The sequence below is a fragment of the Cryptosporidium ubiquitum genome (genome assembly GCF_001865345.1).
Source record: "Cryptosporidium ubiquitum isolate 39726 chromosome Unknown contig_7, whole genome shotgun sequence".
In the NCBI taxonomy this organism is placed as follows: Eukaryota; Apicomplexa; class Conoidasida; order Eucoccidiorida; family Cryptosporidiidae; genus Cryptosporidium; species Cryptosporidium ubiquitum.
This window is the reverse complement of record NW_021639830.1, coordinates 232,268-248,684: the sequence shown is the minus strand read 5'-3', so window position 1 is coordinate 248,684 and position 16,417 is coordinate 232,268. Positions and strand designations below refer to the sequence as shown.

The 16,417-nt window shown below is 30.5% G+C and overlaps 8 protein-coding genes across 8 annotated transcripts; 1 reads left to right on the top strand and 7 right to left on the bottom strand.

Moving 5' to 3' along the window:
• Positions 1 to 407: 407 nt before the first annotated feature.
• Positions 408 to 1,022, bottom strand: cubi_00648 (uncharacterized protein; the record flags this gene model as incomplete). Its single annotated transcript, XM_029017661.1, has 1 exon — positions 408 to 1,022. The coding sequence occupies one exon, from the start codon at positions 1,020 to 1,022 to the stop codon at positions 408 to 410; it is 615 nt and encodes a 204-aa protein (XP_028873459.1).
• A 740-nt stretch (positions 1,023 to 1,762) lies between these two features.
• Positions 1,763 to 5,920, top strand: cubi_00647 (cation transporter; the record flags this gene model as incomplete). Its single annotated transcript, XM_029017660.1, has 1 exon — positions 1,763 to 5,920. One exon carries the CDS (start codon positions 1,763 to 1,765, stop codon positions 5,918 to 5,920), a length of 4,158 nt encoding a protein of 1,385 aa, XP_028873458.1.
• Positions 5,921 to 6,157: 237 nt separating this feature from the next.
• Positions 6,158 to 7,411, bottom strand: cubi_00646 (UDP N-acetylglucosamine transporter-like nucleotide sugar transporter; the record flags this gene model as incomplete). The annotated part of the gene is made up of 1 exon (XM_029017659.1): positions 6,158 to 7,411. One exon carries the CDS (start codon positions 7,409 to 7,411, stop codon positions 6,158 to 6,160), a length of 1,254 nt encoding a protein of 417 aa, XP_028873457.1.
• A 563-nt stretch (positions 7,412 to 7,974) lies between these two features.
• Positions 7,975 to 9,270, bottom strand: cubi_00645 (UDP N-acetylglucosamine transporter-like nucleotide sugar transporter; the record flags this gene model as incomplete). Its single annotated transcript, XM_029017658.1, has 1 exon — positions 7,975 to 9,270. One exon carries the CDS (start codon positions 9,268 to 9,270, stop codon positions 7,975 to 7,977), a length of 1,296 nt encoding a protein of 431 aa, XP_028873456.1.
• Positions 9,271 to 9,517: 247 nt separating this feature from the next.
• Positions 9,518 to 10,663, bottom strand: cubi_00644 (uncharacterized protein; the record flags this gene model as incomplete). Its single annotated transcript, XM_029017657.1, has 1 exon — positions 9,518 to 10,663. The coding sequence occupies one exon, from the start codon at positions 10,661 to 10,663 to the stop codon at positions 9,518 to 9,520; it is 1,146 nt and encodes a 381-aa protein (XP_028873455.1).
• A 629-nt stretch (positions 10,664 to 11,292) lies between these two features.
• On the bottom strand, positions 11,293 to 11,853 carry cubi_00643 (uncharacterized protein; the record flags this gene model as incomplete). The annotated part of the gene is made up of 1 exon (XM_029017656.1): positions 11,293 to 11,853. One exon carries the CDS (start codon positions 11,851 to 11,853, stop codon positions 11,293 to 11,295), a length of 561 nt encoding a protein of 186 aa, XP_028873454.1.
• Positions 11,854 to 12,251: 398 nt separating this feature from the next.
• On the bottom strand, positions 12,252 to 14,171 carry cubi_00642 (uncharacterized protein; the record flags this gene model as incomplete). The annotated part of the gene is made up of 1 exon (XM_029017655.1): positions 12,252 to 14,171. The coding sequence occupies one exon, from the start codon at positions 14,169 to 14,171 to the stop codon at positions 12,252 to 12,254; it is 1,920 nt and encodes a 639-aa protein (XP_028873453.1).
• Positions 14,172 to 14,528: 357 nt separating this feature from the next.
• cubi_00641 (uncharacterized protein) lies at positions 14,529 to 16,346 on the bottom strand (the record flags this gene model as incomplete). The annotated part of the gene is made up of 1 exon (XM_029017654.1): positions 14,529 to 16,346. The coding sequence occupies one exon, from the start codon at positions 16,344 to 16,346 to the stop codon at positions 14,529 to 14,531; it is 1,818 nt and encodes a 605-aa protein (XP_028873452.1).
• Positions 16,347 to 16,417: the final 71 nt, after the last annotated feature.

Below are 16,417 nucleotides of genomic sequence, written 5' to 3'. Positions count from 1 at the left end.
ACCTATATCTTTGACATTAATTGTCTGTGAAGTAATGTACGTAAACTGCTGTCTAATTGTTCAACATTCTGGTATTTAACCAGAATACAAGAAAATGCGCCACTGTCTAGTCAAATGCCGCTTTCGAGGCAGGAATCACTTACAAAAACTGACTGATTTACAAGTGGGGATATGAAATTAAACGAGTGAAAATTAATTAGGCAAATTTATCAAGTTAAATTAAAAAACAAATGGCTGCTATTTGTGGCTTAAACAATTGTTTTCTATTACTACATGAAATTCAGGAATATTGCACTTTACAACGGAATAAATATATTTCCCTCACTAGAAAAGGTTGAAACTTACATTAACTTTGAGCTCTAAATATTGTCGCAAGCTAATTTTGCCATTTGAGTTTTGTATCTTTATTAAGACAGCTGTAGTCTTAGGAGTCTTTTTGTTAGTGCTGAAGTTGTAGAGAATAGCTTTTCGCTCATGAGGTCTATGTCTATCAAAAATCTATGCTCACCACTATGATGAATTATCTGTTGATCTTGTGAATAGATATGCCTAACTACTAGAGCGAGAAGCTCTGGGGAAAGTCTAGATATTCTCTGGCACAAGAGTGTTTTTTTAAAGATATTCATTGTATCTTCGTCTTCTGACTCAGTGTGAGAGTCAGACTCATATTTCCTCTTTTGATTTTTCTTAATTATTGAAGGAAATAGCATATCTTTCAGATTGTTTGCCGCCTCCTGCATCCTAATACTCTGTTGGTAAACATCCGAGGATTCGTGATTGTAAAGTTGGCAATTATGCCAAATTAAATCTATGTCTGCCCAGAATTGCTCTGCCTTTGAATAGAAATTTGCCTTAACTTTCTTTCCCACGGTTTTTAAATCCATTGGGTTTTTCACAATATCTGGATAGTCATCAAGCCCTAACTTCTTCCAATTAACAGGTTCTAAAAACGCCTCTGAGTCTTGTAACTCTCTTAGTTGCGATAGAACCTCATTATACTCGCGAGAATAGCTTTCTATCATCAGTTGGGTAGAATTCCAGAACTTCTTGCGATTTTGTTAATAAATATAATACTTTGTATCGTTTTATTCTTAATAAAGCACTCTAAAATTGATCGTAAGTACTCATGTGACGATATAAATAATTTTACAAGCAAAACTATAGAGTAAAAACGTTTCCTTGCAAAAACTTTTTAAACACAAATAATTGAAAATTTTTTACGAAAAGTAACATTGAACTTGATGCTTGTAAAGATTTTCATTAAATTATTTGGTAAAAAACAACTTGGCGCCAATAGTATTATTGTTGGACTTGTAATTATTACTATAATAAATAGGAAAAGAAATTAAGAATTCAATTTTGAATTCTTACGGTTACTTATAAGAGTTAAATGAACAGTTTCCTCCCTTAATGTTATATATTTTAATCTAAATCGGTCATCGTTAAAATCAATTTTCCGATTATAATTGTATTTGAGACATTATTTTTATCACCATTACTCTTTTACTTCAAAATTTCAATCTCTGTCAATTAATTATTTAATAAAACATAAACTTTTTAAAGTTCGGTATAAGTCAAAAAGCCGTACATAATATTTTAATTATGGAAACTCAGCTGGATAAGATAGAAAGTGGGCAACATGTTTGAATGGTTTGTATATCTACAGACATGTGGATTTTTTATCATTTCAGCCGTTTTATTATGCCACCTTATTTTGTATCTCTCCAATAAAATCAAGGCAAAACACGTAAATAAGGGGGAAATGGGGTCAATTCAAATATTTGGTTTAAAAAAATCTTTCTATGGAGAATCCCTCAAACAAATCGAGACATTTTTTTTAATTATCTATCCATTCACTTTCCATATTTCTGTAGTATCTATTACATTCTACAATTCTTATACAGAAACATTTGATTCCCCATCTAATTGGCATGAATCAGTAAAAATTTATGCTAGAAGTTTGTTAACTATCATATTTTGTATAGTTTTTTTAAAATCACTAAAAATCGTACATGGTTCTTTTGAACAAGCATTCCTAATACCTTCGGATCTTTCTGAATGCAAGTACGTCTCTATCTGCTTTCCAGGGTCTTGCAGGTTTTCCCCAAATAACTTCTGGTACAAATTATTTGGTAAATACTATTCTTGTATTCTGGAAAAATTTCCAATTACTCAACTCTGCCACATTACTGAAAGGAGTGAACCAATTGATTTTTTTGGAACAAAAGTAAATAGATACTTTGAACACTATAGGGAAAAGTATTGGTGGTACAAAGATGAATTCGTTTGGTCCAGGGAGATTCTGTCTAGAAAAGCTACTGAAAATTTCACTGGAGAAAATTCTGAATTTTTGAAATTAAGTGGCCAAGTTATTGAATCATTTGGAAACCATGAGAAAGATAAAATTTTGGAGCTTGTTGGAAGTAATAGTTTAGGCTCGTCTCCTATTTCGTTACTAAAACTAATATTTTCTGAGTTTGCTTCACTCATAAACATTATTCGTATTATGACATTACTTGACGCGATTTTTTATTCTTTTATTGTTTGGCCTTTTTGCTGGTCTATTATTACATTCTATACTATTTTTTGGTCGATTCTAAAATACAGACGTAACTATATTGAAACAGAAAAATTACTTACTCGACATGATTGGGATATTTTTAGATATCTTACAGGACCATACAAACCATATTCATATTCAGGAGCTTGTAGCTCTTTTGTTTTTTCAAGAGAATTATCTCCCGGCACAGTAATTTTCATAGATAAGGCCATGCGAATCCCAGCCGACTTATTACTACTAAATGGAAATGTTATAGTAGACGAATCATGTCTTACCGGTGAGGCGACTCCACAATGTAAGACTGGCGAAATTAAATTAGTTCCCTCTGAATTTTCTTCAGATTGTGAAAGACTGTCCAATTCTAAGCATCTTTTTGCTGGTAGTCAAGTTTTGGAAATTTTATCAACTGGTATAACATTAGCTATGGTAACAAAAACTGGATCAGCTACATTAGGTGGAGCATTTATTTTAAGTAATTCCAATACTCATCCTGTATATGGACTCGAAGAAGGGTGTTCTCTTTCGTTAACATCAAAATCTAGAAATGGTTCTGTTACAAAACCGATCTCAATGTTAGGTAGAAACCACAATCTAAGCAAAAATATTTGCAGAAATTGGAATTTTTTTCCAGAACCACTCTGGATTTTATGTTTGTTATATGGGGCCTTTATTGCTCTAGCCGACTCATATATTCTTTCATTCGAGATTGGATCCATATTTTTTATAGTTTCTACTATAATATACGTCATACCATTTTGGTCTACTTCCTCTATGTCTTTGTACTTTAACAATGCAATGGAGTATCTTAACAGAAAACATATCTTTACTACAAACCCTAAAAAATTAAATCATTTACGTCTTGTAGATACCATATGCTTTGACAAGACAGGTACCCTAACTTTACCCACATTCTCGATTAATAATATTTATATCTACCCATTCCGAAATAATACTAGAGAGTACCTAATGCAGTTAGCAATGGCTTCATGTAATAATTTAGTTTTTGAAAAGGCAGTGCCATTCCATTTAGTAGGGAGAAACTCGAATTACCCTTCTGGATCTAGCCTGGAGAAATGTTTATATAATTATTCAGGTTTTTGTGGTTATAAAGTATTTACTTCTAACTCTGAAAGACTTTTTATTATTCCCAAATTTAATATAAAAACTTTTCTTGATTCGGTTATAGAACTTGAATCTAATTGCATACTGGAACATGAGAAAAACTTTGATTTTCACCAGCTAAATTATGCTTACTCAAGAAACTCACTTGAATACATTTCTGCAGTTTGTGATGCAATAGAGATAACAAAACGCTATCCATTTGATGAAACGCTAAGGTGCCAAAGTGTGTCTGTAAAAAAATACTCCATTGAGTCAGAAATTTTTCCAAACCTATATTGTATCCATTCAAAATCTATGGTTCTTATGAAAGGTGCTGTGGAGAAGATTGTGGAATTAACAAAGAACGCCGAGGGCTGTAATGATGAAACCAATTTCGGAGACTGGTCTAATGATATACTAAAAAGCCAAGTTGCAGGTTCTTACATTCTTGGATATTGTTATAAGGTGGTAAATGAACAAGTTAGTTCTAAAAATAAAACCTCTTTCAATTGCCACTTAAGCTCATCTTTTATTCCACTTGGACTAGCACAAATACACTCTCCTATAAGGCCAGAAGCAGAATTTATTATTAAATTGCTAAGAAACGGTAATTTTCACTGTCCTATTATCACAGGAGACAATGTTAACTCTGCAATTGTTGTTGCAAAAGAACTTGGTATTATTTCCAATCATCATGTTTCCTGTTATGTTGACTCTGATCAAAATTTGGTTTGGGAAATTGCAAATTCAAAAAGAGAAATCAAATTTTCTTTAAATAAAAAAAAGAAAATTAGTTTATTTGATATTGTACCCACAGAAATTATTCAGGATAAGTTTCAAATTGCGTTGTCATCAAATGCTTTTAAATTGTTTATTGAAATCTTAAATTTGCAAACTATTGACAATTGCAAACCTAAAACATCAGACGAATTTAATAACTTGAATATTTTCTCAAAAATAATTAATAATACACTCATTTTTGCTAGATTCACTCCAGAACTGAAGTCTAAAGCAATTGAACTACTTGAAAGTTTGGGGATGACTGTACTTATGGTTGGTGATGGTCCAAATGATGTAATTGCACTACAGAAAGCAAATTCAGGTCTTTTACTAACTGATTCAATCAAATTGAATGGCCTTATTGCTCCTTTTATTTCAAAAATATTTCCAGATGGACTACATTCAGTTTGTAGACTAATAATAGAGTCTCGAGGAGTTATTTTTACATTAGTGTCTATGTATCAGCATATAATATTGCTTGGAATATTCTTTGTTACATGTAAGACATTTCTTTTATGGCAATCTCAAGCAATGATCCCTGCTATGGCATGGCTGTTCATCGATATTTTTTGTACTTTAATTCCACTATTGTTAATTTCCTTCTCCAGGCCAAAAGAATATCAAATTGATAATTTAAATACAACTGGGAATTATCTTTCTTCTGACATATTCACTGATAATTCTTTGCCCGATACTTCTAATTCAACTTGCATTAACTTAGAAACTAAAAGTCTTAATGTTAATTGTATAAATACAAATTCAGATAAATATATTCCATTGATTGAGAATGAAAGCTCGTTCGTACCCAATAATAAACAGATATATAATATAACCAGCTATATTGGAAATCATGTTTTCTACACCACAAGTTTTTCATCTTTAATAATTTCTTTATTTGGGTTTATCGTTGTGTCTAACAGGCTAGTTCATTTTGTTCTCCCAAAGTATGGAATTGAGCATTGTTTTAAGTACAATCTAACTATTCCAGTTCACCTTTGGCATATTAGACAAGATAATATAGAAGCTGCTTCATCTTGGTGTTATATTGCCCTTCAATTAGTTAATCAAGTTTGGCTGATTTGGCTTCGTTCAGCTTCTCTTGTCCCGATGAAAACTAATATTCTACTGGTTTTATGGAATATTACTATGAATTTATTTATTTTCTCTTGCATCTGGATGGAGCCATCTCAAATTGGTTGCATTTTGAGAATAAACTGTGACGATCAAACTTCAAGGTCGCTTCCAAATAGCTGGATAAATCTTTCTTCTCCATTTTATGGGCAATATAACAACAACATTTTCCCCAAATCTTGGAGAACTGAACTAACTTTTTGGTGTTTTTTCTTCTTTATACTAAATCTCGTAGTCACTTTAGTATTAAAAAACGTAATTTTTAAATTCGGAGGCTATAAGCAAGTCGAAGTTTCTAATCCTTCCAAAACTACTAGAACCGCATCCCCCTCTCAACGAAAATGTTGAGATTTGAGCATCTAGGATAGATTTCTAAATTTGTAATTAATTCATTTTTTTTTGTCTCGTTAAACTAACGCTAAAAAAAATATTCGTAGTATACAAAATTAATAAAAGTCTTGAAGCATTGAAATCTAGGTCTGGATTGAAGAGATTTTAATGTTTTATTTTTTTGATTCTAATATTGCAGAAATAATCTTGTTCGACTATGAGCATTAATTCAAAAACTTGACAAATTTAACGGCCCTAACAAAAATCAGCGTTTCTCTTCTTAAATCCGAATATTCTCAACAACTCTGTGCAAGATGAATCTGGGAGAACTTTATTTAATGTATAAATATTAACAGCTACTATTACAATTGCGGATGCAATGAAGAATTTAATTGAAGGTGTGCTATCCCCCAAAAATGCCCAAGATAATATTGTAATGAGAACAATAGTTAATGCATTGAAAAAACATTTCATAATACTGTCCGAATACTTTAAAACACCAATAACTATAAAACCTCCATAGGCATTCAGAAAAATAACCAAAATAGTTAACCAAGAGAATCCCTGAAAAATTCCATCTCTAAGGATTTTTTCTTTACACGATATCCAAGCAATTGGAGACCCTCCAAATATTCCAATAAGGGATAAGATTACATTTCTGCCCCAAACTGTAGATTTGTATTTAAACTCAGAATTAGGTACTTTTTCTATTAAATTGTCAAGTTTTGCAGTGTTTTCAATATCAGTAGCAGATGAAGAGCTCTTAATATTTTCTGAGCCCTTGACTACTTTTTCAATAATAACAGATCCAAGACCAGATGTGATAGAGCACGTGACAGATGCCAAAAAACCAATCATGAACCTGAAAGAGTCAATATTTCCCTTATTTCTAACATTAGACGACTTTTGAACTAATAATACTCCAACAAAAAGCAAAAAACAAGCAAACCATCTAGTAGAACCAAGTCTTCTTTTCAATAATACAACACTAAATATTGCGGTAGTTAGCACTTTCAATTGTGCTGTAACTTGGTAAACCGAAGCAGGAAGATGTTCAAGCGCAATATATGTAAGGTTGTTTTGGAATAAGAATAAAATACCAGGAATAATTATTAGAAGATTTCCTTTTATATCATACAAAAACTCACACTTTAAAGCGCAGATAAATTCCTTAATCGAATTCCCACCTGAAATCTGAAAAATCATGAAAAGAGAAGTAAATAATTTCAAGATTTCGCCCATAACTACAGCGACCGGAGTCAAGTATTGCTTTCCATCACTTGCTGGATAAGTGACACTCAACTTCATGCATAATACAACGCAAATGCACTGAATTGCCATTAAAACTAAAGTAAGATATCTCATTTGTAGATGATATTTCCCTTTAAATAACGCCAAATAATATAGGTCATTAGCATAGTATATTTCAAACATTTTCATTTCTCTTAATACCTTGTTTTCAATCAAATGAATTGCCTCATCCGGCATTATATGTTGTTCAACCTTCATTTCAAAGCATCAAGACGATCCGATTCGTTCCTTTACATCAATTATGTTCTTTTGTGTACGTAATATCTAGTTACCTTTAAACGCTTGACTACCCACATTTAAAGCCGTATTATTGCGCCAACTGTTATTCATAAAAATAATCAACTCGAATATCTAACAATAACTACCCGCTATAAAAACAAAGTTTAATTAATTCCACAAATTGCATGAAGGATTACTTAAAAAATTGATCATTATATTTAATTATGGTTTACAATTGAAACAACCTCTGATAAATCATCGATTAGTATACTACACAAAATTTTCCTATAGAATAGCATATTTGGTCACTGCAATCTAGTATTTTTAATCAGCAGTTTTTTCCAAATAGCTTAATTTCTAGTTAAACACTATTTATTAGCACTGGTAACCACTACAAATAATTCGTGTATTAGTGATAATATTTACGAACACATTAATTAGTAGTTTTGCAAGCATTGTAGCCTCGTTGAAAGCAAATTATGATTGATAACTTATGAATAGTCTGTAAGTAAAGAACATACAAAAAGGAATGATTATTAACATTATATTTTTGAATTGGCATTAATCAGAGGCGAATCTTCCAAATCTTTTGCTACGTTTTCAGATTTTTCACCTTTCTCAATTGAGCCTAAAGTGTTTGGATTCCCGGATAAATCTTTGGAACGGAACAATTCTGAAACATTGAAGAACTTTTGGGGAATTGCTTTATCAAGAGAATAAATTGTCACTGCGCAAACAACAACAGTTGCTGCAAACGCAAATCTAGGAGTCATCTTTGTGTCTCCCAAAAATAGCCATGATATAAGTGTAATTAGTACAATTGAAAGTGCATTACAAAAGCACTTTAAGATTCCATCTGCATATTTTAAGACAGCAACCACCACAAAACCTGTCCCTGCGTTTAGGCATATAACCAACAATACAAACGGAGAGAATCCCTGAAATATCCCGTGTTCTCTTATTAGCTCTTTAGAGCTAAAATAAGCTAGTGGAACTCCTCCAATTATACCGACCAATGCAAGAATTACATTTCTTCCCCAAACAGTAGTCTGAAATCCACCATTTCCTACGCGAATACGCTCATCGGTATCTTTAAGTACCTTTTCTAAGACAACAGCACCAAGCCCAGATGTGAAAGAAGAAGTAAATGCAGCAAAAAGACCAATAATGAATTCGGATAATCCCGAATTAGGCTCCACAGAAGAATGTTTTGACTTCTTTGGGATCATTACGACTCCAAAAATGAGTAGAAAACATGCAAACCAGCGAGTTAAACTAAGCTTACGCTTCAAAATTAAAACGCTAAAATACGTAGTTGTAAGAATTTTCAGTTGATACATTACCTGATAAAGAGCTGCAGGAAGCCTTTTTAAAGAAATGTAAAGCAGGTTATTTTGAAAAAGGAATAGAACTCCAGGTATCAAAACTACTAAGTTACCAAATTTATCTGATGTGAATTCCAAATACAATGCTTTTGGAAACGCTTTAATATCTTTTTTCCCCGTTGTAAAAAAAATCATGATTAATGAAACCGTTAACTTGATGAACTCGGAACAAACAACTGCTACAGAAGGAATATAATTATGCCCATCTTTTGCAGGAAATCTAAAACTAAGTCTTGTACATAATACTACACAGACTGCTTTCAGGGCCAGGAGCAATAGCGAGATATACCTTAGGGGTATATTCAAATTTCCATAAAATAACTCCAATCTAGGAACTGCAGAACCATTATCTCTTATTTTAAATAAACTTCTTTTTTCATGGAATAATATGCCTTCATCCTTTGATGTAGATTCAAGACCCTTCCCTTTTGTTAGACTATTTTTCGAAACCATTTACTTATTTATTTTTTTTTAAATCGAATAATCTTATAAAGACGGTTCATTTGAAATAAACAAGTACTGATAAAGTATTCCCGCCTGACCTATCCATTAATATGTGATACAATGAATCTATAATTACTCAAATTATCCATTATTGCAAAATACTAAGTTAATATCTATTTACCATAAAAAACTAGTAGGGAAATACGCTAAAGGAGTAACAAAAATTTAATTTGAGAAAGATGAATTTGGTAGTGAATTAAATGCTCTGCATAGAAGAATATCTAAATATCCTAGACAAAACTAAGAGCATTAGGATTAGTATTGTAAGTGTTAGCAATATCCAAATCCAGTATTTAAAAGATAAAGTAACCATTTTTGAAACTATAGTCTTTTGTTCATCAAAATCTAATTGTTTATCTTCCATCCTTACATTTTCTGCACGAGAAAAATCTGTGATATTTGCGACTGATTGTTTTAGAGCCTCTAAACTTTTCCTATATGATTTTAACTTCATCGTTAATGAACTATCTACAATCTTGTTTTTGTTTGGTATGCACTTTTTGTAGAGAAATTCAACTCTTTTTATAGCGGTGTTGGGATTCTCTTGATTATTTGATGGCACAGAATCCTTTGAATTAACGCATATGGAACTTAATTGAGATTGGTCAATATAATGTTCGGATTGTTTATCTTGATATTGCAAATTTTCATTACTTTTACAAGAGATATTTTGTTTGAATGCTGATTTTTTATATTTTTCATTTGACGCAAACTTAGCATTGCAATTATTAAACCTGTTTCTCGTAGCATTAATTTCTTTTTTTACTGGAATATTTTCAAACCTGCCAAAAATTGCATCCTTTTCAGTTGAAGGAACAATAGAATACCCAAAATATGTACTCATAATCGACTTTTTTAAATCACAATAAATTACAAAAAAAATGGCCTCGAATCCATAAAAACCCTGTGGTAAAATTTCCTTTGTAATTCCATCACAAGAGGAATAAAGCTCCTCTTCTTTATTTGCCTTTTCATAAGTCACTACTCCAACTAATTGTTTAACTTTCACTTTTTGATTTGCTTTTAAATTTGTATTGAAATACAAAACGTCATTGGCTAATATTCTAGATTCAACCACTCCCTTTGCAACAAGTATGCGGCGAGAAACTATCTTAGACGGAATAATTTCGCCCTCCAATTTAAGCCGTTGAGTTTTTATTTCCAGGCTTACCAATGGGTATATTTTTCTGCTTTTCAATCCTTCTTTCAAACTTTTATTATTCTCAGATAAAGGGTTCAAAACTGGTTCTTTAATTAACTCTGAATATTCATCTAAGCAAAAAACATTAAAATATTCCATACAAGTAAGAATTAGTATAAATAACAACTTTCGAACATTCATTAATTTTTTGGTTTCGCTCTGCCCTGACTCATTAAATGCAAAGAAAACAGGCGCCTACATGCCAATATATAACAAAAATATAGCAATTAAAATTACATGGATAATGTAATATATTTCTTACTATTTAATTAATAAAGTCTAACTTTTAAATATTATTTCTTGAAACCTGCATTTTAATCTAATATATTAACTAGCCAATTACACTCAGATAGTTATTTTATAGTTTCTACCGTCTTAAAACGATATTCTGTTCACGATGGCTTATGTGGCTTAAATACAAAACTTTAAAAATTTAATCTTAAAAAGAAATTTGTTAAAATACTAAATGTTGACTAAAGTAAACTAATATTTAATGAATACTTCAAAGACTCGTAAATATGCTACTCGAATCATTTCTATCTATTTAAAAGTTCCTGAGTGAATTGCCTGTAACAGACACATTGTAGGCTTTGCTTCCTAATATAAATGTTATACATTATTTATTTGATTGTTTTCAATTCGATTATAGCTAAATAAACTTTCTACTTCGAAATTTATCCTATTTATTCAAAATATTCAAACTAAAATTTCATTTATAACGATTTTTTGGTTTAAAATTAACAATTAAAAAAAATGCAAATCTTAAATATTTATTCCGAAATAGGTTTAGGGTTCAACCTTAATTCTTCTGTATTGTCCTCATTGATTTGTATATTCAGTTGGTCAATAATTCTTTTTTGTATATTATCAGGAGCAGTAGCTCTTCTATTCTCTACAGCGTTCAAGATTAAAGGTTTAGAAGTTAATTCAGAGTGTCTTCTCACGTATAATTCTCCCTCCTCACTTCTTTCAGAATCACTATCTTCTGGGTTAAACTCCTCAGCCATCCCAATCGTCAACAACTTTTTTTCAAATTCGGAAATAGTATTCAAAACACTATCTCTTCTGTAACTTGAAATAGCATTTGAAATCTCATCGATTATCTGTGTCCCTGAACTCCCCTCATCCTCATTAGCAACATCTTCCTGAAAATCTGTATCTATAAATTTTAATCTTGAAGTACAGCAGCATTTTGTACTCCAATCTGTCTGAAGTTCACCTATGTTTTCGGTTTGAATTTCCTCCGAGGTTTTTTTGCCCCCTAGATTTGTTTCAGGAGTGATTGAAAGCTTTACTTCCTTTTTTGTACATTTATTTCTGCTACCATACATATCTGTGTAATAAATACTTCAGTATCCACGATCCTAGAAGTTATTATCTCTAAATATTTTAAGTTTTTTCCCTCTATTAGTATTAATTATTACAAAGGGTGCATGCTTGTTGGCGCCTAACACCCTTTTTAAATTGTATTTCTTTCCATTCCAAAAATAACGTGGATTGCGACCAATTTCCGAAGTTCTTTAAGGCCAATGGAAAATAAACAGCATACAATTAACTATTACATGAACTACTCACCGACTTGGAAAAAAAAATCATAAGTGCTGTTTGCTCAACTAGGTAGAATTGTATTAAATATGTTAACATCTAATGCATTTATTATAGAAATATATTTCACGAATTTCTTGGTAATTTCAATTAGATCATACTTTTAATCTAAACAATTTTCTATCTAAAGTAAAGTATTAAATCTTAAACTTAAGAACATTGAAAAAATCTTTGATATTTCGTACACCAAAATTGTACAGCCTAGTGTAACAGGAAGAGTAATTGAGAAAAATCCGAAAGTAAGAGGGTTGCATGAGATATCGCAGTTCTCATTATTTAGAGCAAGCCTGTCCCTGTGTTTCTCACAATTTCTATCATATCTTGAAGAAATTCTGCCAAAAAATATTAAATTCATAACTTGAAAATTAGAGGTTGATCGAGGAACCATTTCAGAATAGAATACAAACCAAAATATTGCACAAGGTAAAATCAAAACTACAATAGAAAATATTGAGGCAGATACTGATCTGAAAATAGGAATTAGTTGTGGTTCAGATAATAATTTGTAATACAAAATAAATATTATTCCAATTGCTGAAGTAGAATTCAAAATATATCTCGCCAAGTCCAATAAGTTATTTCTACTTGTGAACGTTTTTAGATCTTTAACAAAGCATTGAAAAAATGTTTTGTTTGCCTCCAATTGATCATTGGATAAATATTCACGTTTATTTCCTTTGGAATGTGCTTCCTCGCCACAAATTTGTTGTTTTGCAGATCTTAAAAAATACCTTCTGATTAAAGAGTTTTTGTTGGGAGAAAACGAGTCAAAGTCGCATTCAACCTGGTTTGAAATACTTCTAATAATATTATCTATGCATTTTACAACTATTGAGACGAAAAGAGTCCAAGTGAAGAAGTTACCCAATAGAAAAATACGTTTCGAGAAATTAGATACAAAAAATTTGTTCGAGTTCATTTTTGATTCCAAAATCCTCCAAGCCATGCCAATTCCTTCACTACTTGGCTCAAATCCATAAGGTAAAATTGGAAATGAAGGAACTATGCTCAAAATCACCGATGTCTCGCATAAAAAAATAAACAAAATCAAAGATATTGTAATTCCCCATATCCTGGAAGATTTTACTTCATAATCAGAAAAAGTTTTGAATGCGCCTGGCAAAATTATATGAAAAGCCATAGCAGAAATCACAAAAGTTCCTATCTCCAGAATTCCGCCAAAAAATCCCCAAATATGTACATCCCAGTCAAATTGAATGTTTTTACTCTCAAATTCACTGAAAGATAAAGTACTTTTATAGGGAGAATTGATAAGATAGATAGAAATAATGCAAAAAAATAATAAACCAAAAAAATTTAACCAAGAAAATATACACAAAACAAACGCCCCACCTGTAAAAAAATTAAGAATTACGGTTGAAATCGCTGTAATTAATAAAAGTAATAATATATTTCCAAATTCTGATTTAGATCCCAATAAACCTGAAACTTTTTCACTCAAAATTATACTATTTGATTCCAGAAATATTTGAGACCCTTCAAAAATAACAAACGAGGCATAAGAAGCACATATTATCACCATTATACTTACTATTGCTAATACTGTTCTTGCTTTAGTTGTCCGCATTGCCATCTTGAATCTTTTTTTATGTTCGCCATCTAAAGTTAAAATATGTGTATTATAGTGGGAGTCAATAACGTAATTTAAGTCAGTATTCTTATTCACATTTTTGCTGCCAAAACCTGAGTTTATACCAAAAAATACATTTGCATCTCTAAGCTCTGTTTTTAAACAATTTGAATCAGTTCTGAACTGTGAATACATAAATGCTCTTGCCACAGCATTTGGATAGTCGGATGGCATCCCCAACCTTATTAAACATCCAGACAAATTAATTAATCCAACCCCAGAAAAGAATAGATAAATCCCAATTAAAAGGACAGCACTTGCCAATATTAAACTAATGTTTCCATTTGACTGTTTAATCAGTCCTTCAAAACTTCTCGAACATACACCAGGAACAGCAAACAATGATGAGAATGAAAATCCTGAGCAAAGGAGTGTGAAAACTCCCAAAAACATAAATTTTGATGTGCAAATCCTTTTCATAATATATTAATAATAAAAATCACTTTTGGCGCCCTGCATGCATATAGGGATACTAATTGGGAATCTGTAAATTGCTGATTGCCAAGAACTTTTATTAAGACGAGCAATATGAATAAATATAGCAGACTCCATAGATTTAGGAGATAACTGAATTACTTAATAATCAAGCAAGTTTTATTTATTAGAGATTAAAGAAGAATAGATAACTTTTTTAAAAAATCCTTCATTTAAATATCTTATAAGCTTAAAATGTACCAATAATCTTTGTATTAATGTTTTAAAACGCAATGCAGGCTTTTCTTTTCAGTTTATTTTAGGAATGAGCCATATCTACTTACCGTTATTATGAGCTTGAAGATTATTATTAAGTAAATTCGTAAACTCAATTTCCATACAGCTTAAATAACATTGTAATGTTCCTATTCTTCTTCTTTCTGCAAATAATTTCGAAACGAATTCAGAAATAAACGGAATTTCATTGGAATTAATATACCACCAAAAAATTAATTGCTGCCTTTTTGATATAGTTTGTAATACAAATAGCAATTCTTTTAAAAAATCATAATTTTGAATTTCTCTAAGTAATTTTATTGAACGAAACCTGAGGTCACAAGATTCTGATTTAGATAAATAATTTTTTTGAAAGTATTTTGCATTATGTAACGTGGAATTAATTAAGTGTTTAGTATCTAAATAATTATTAATTTTTCTTGCAGGTTCGCCATTTGCAGAATCACAACTGTACATGTAAAAATATAAATTAATATATTCATCTAAATTTATTGAAAATAAATTGCGAATAATTTCCAACAAGTCGTTTCTATTAAAGATTGGAGTTGAAAAAATTAAGGTTTTAATCTCATTTAAAGCTAATTCAATGTGGTTGTAACAATATTCATGATTATTTTCTTTAAGTGTTGACGCCAAAATCTGAAACTTTTTTGAAATTAAACATAATTCAGTTTTAAAATGGTCCAAATAGTACTTTACCATTTCAAATGTATTTGGAAAATTTGCATTGATAAGTTTTCTGTCAAGCTTTAGAATCCGATCATTTTTTTTTGTCTTTATCCAAGAAGAAAATTTATTTAGCGAAGATGAATAATTTTCCAAATGCAACCGAATAAGGTTGTTGATAGTTATAACTACATCTAAAAAATCATGAGAGTTTTCTAATTGAATATAAAAATCAAAAATATTATATAATTCTTCATCTTTAATTAATAAAGAACACTCAAATAAAGAAGTTACAAGAGCTTCAGATTTTGAATTTTCAATCAATTGATTCAGTTTATTAATTGTATTATTTCCAAATTCCGTGTATCTGTAAATAATTAGTCTGTATATCAAAATTGAAACAGGGTTATACTGATATTTGTTTTGGAAATTTTTCAATGTATTAAACAAATTTTCCAATATTTGATTTGTCAAGCTAAATGAAAACTTTACGTTTCTATAGACTACATCCATCTCATCTTCATCTAAATAAAAGAAATTGATCCTTTTGCTATTGTATGGCTCGTATTCAAAATCCAAATATGTAGGAACACCAATCTTGATCGAATTCTTATATTCAAATATTTGGCTAATATCTTGAAAATCTTCAAAATGTTCATCAAACTTCACATTTAAAGTATCTGATTCAATATTTCTGTCTTTTTGTTCGAAGGTCCTGTTTTCAATGTGCCTGTTTTCAATGAGAATTGATTCGTGAAGTTTATAGTTACTCTCTCTGGAATTCTGATAAAGTTCGTTTATTAATTGACCTAAGACCCAAAAATTTTTTAATTTTAATTCACTTATTTTTGAATTGATTATGTTAATTAACTGACAATTTTTTGGAAATTTAAGAAGGAAAAAAACGTCTAAAAATGTTTCAACTGCAATTATGTTTAAATCTAAATTATTATTCTCTTCGTACTTTTCCAATTCTAGTAATCTTCCTATCAATTTAATAAGATCGTTTATAACCGATCCAGATTCCAAGATAATATCATTTTTGAGATCAATACATAGAATGTAAATCGCATTTAATATTCTGTACTGGGTATGCTGATCTTGAATTAAATCAAAAATATTATTTAAACCGAACTTTAATTCAATAGAGATATTTGGAAGTATCCTATTAATTGAAAAAAAATGTTTCATTTAATATCGAACGCCTTATTAGAACTGAATCAGAAAAGCCTAATTTTTATTTATAAGAATTTGGCGCAGAC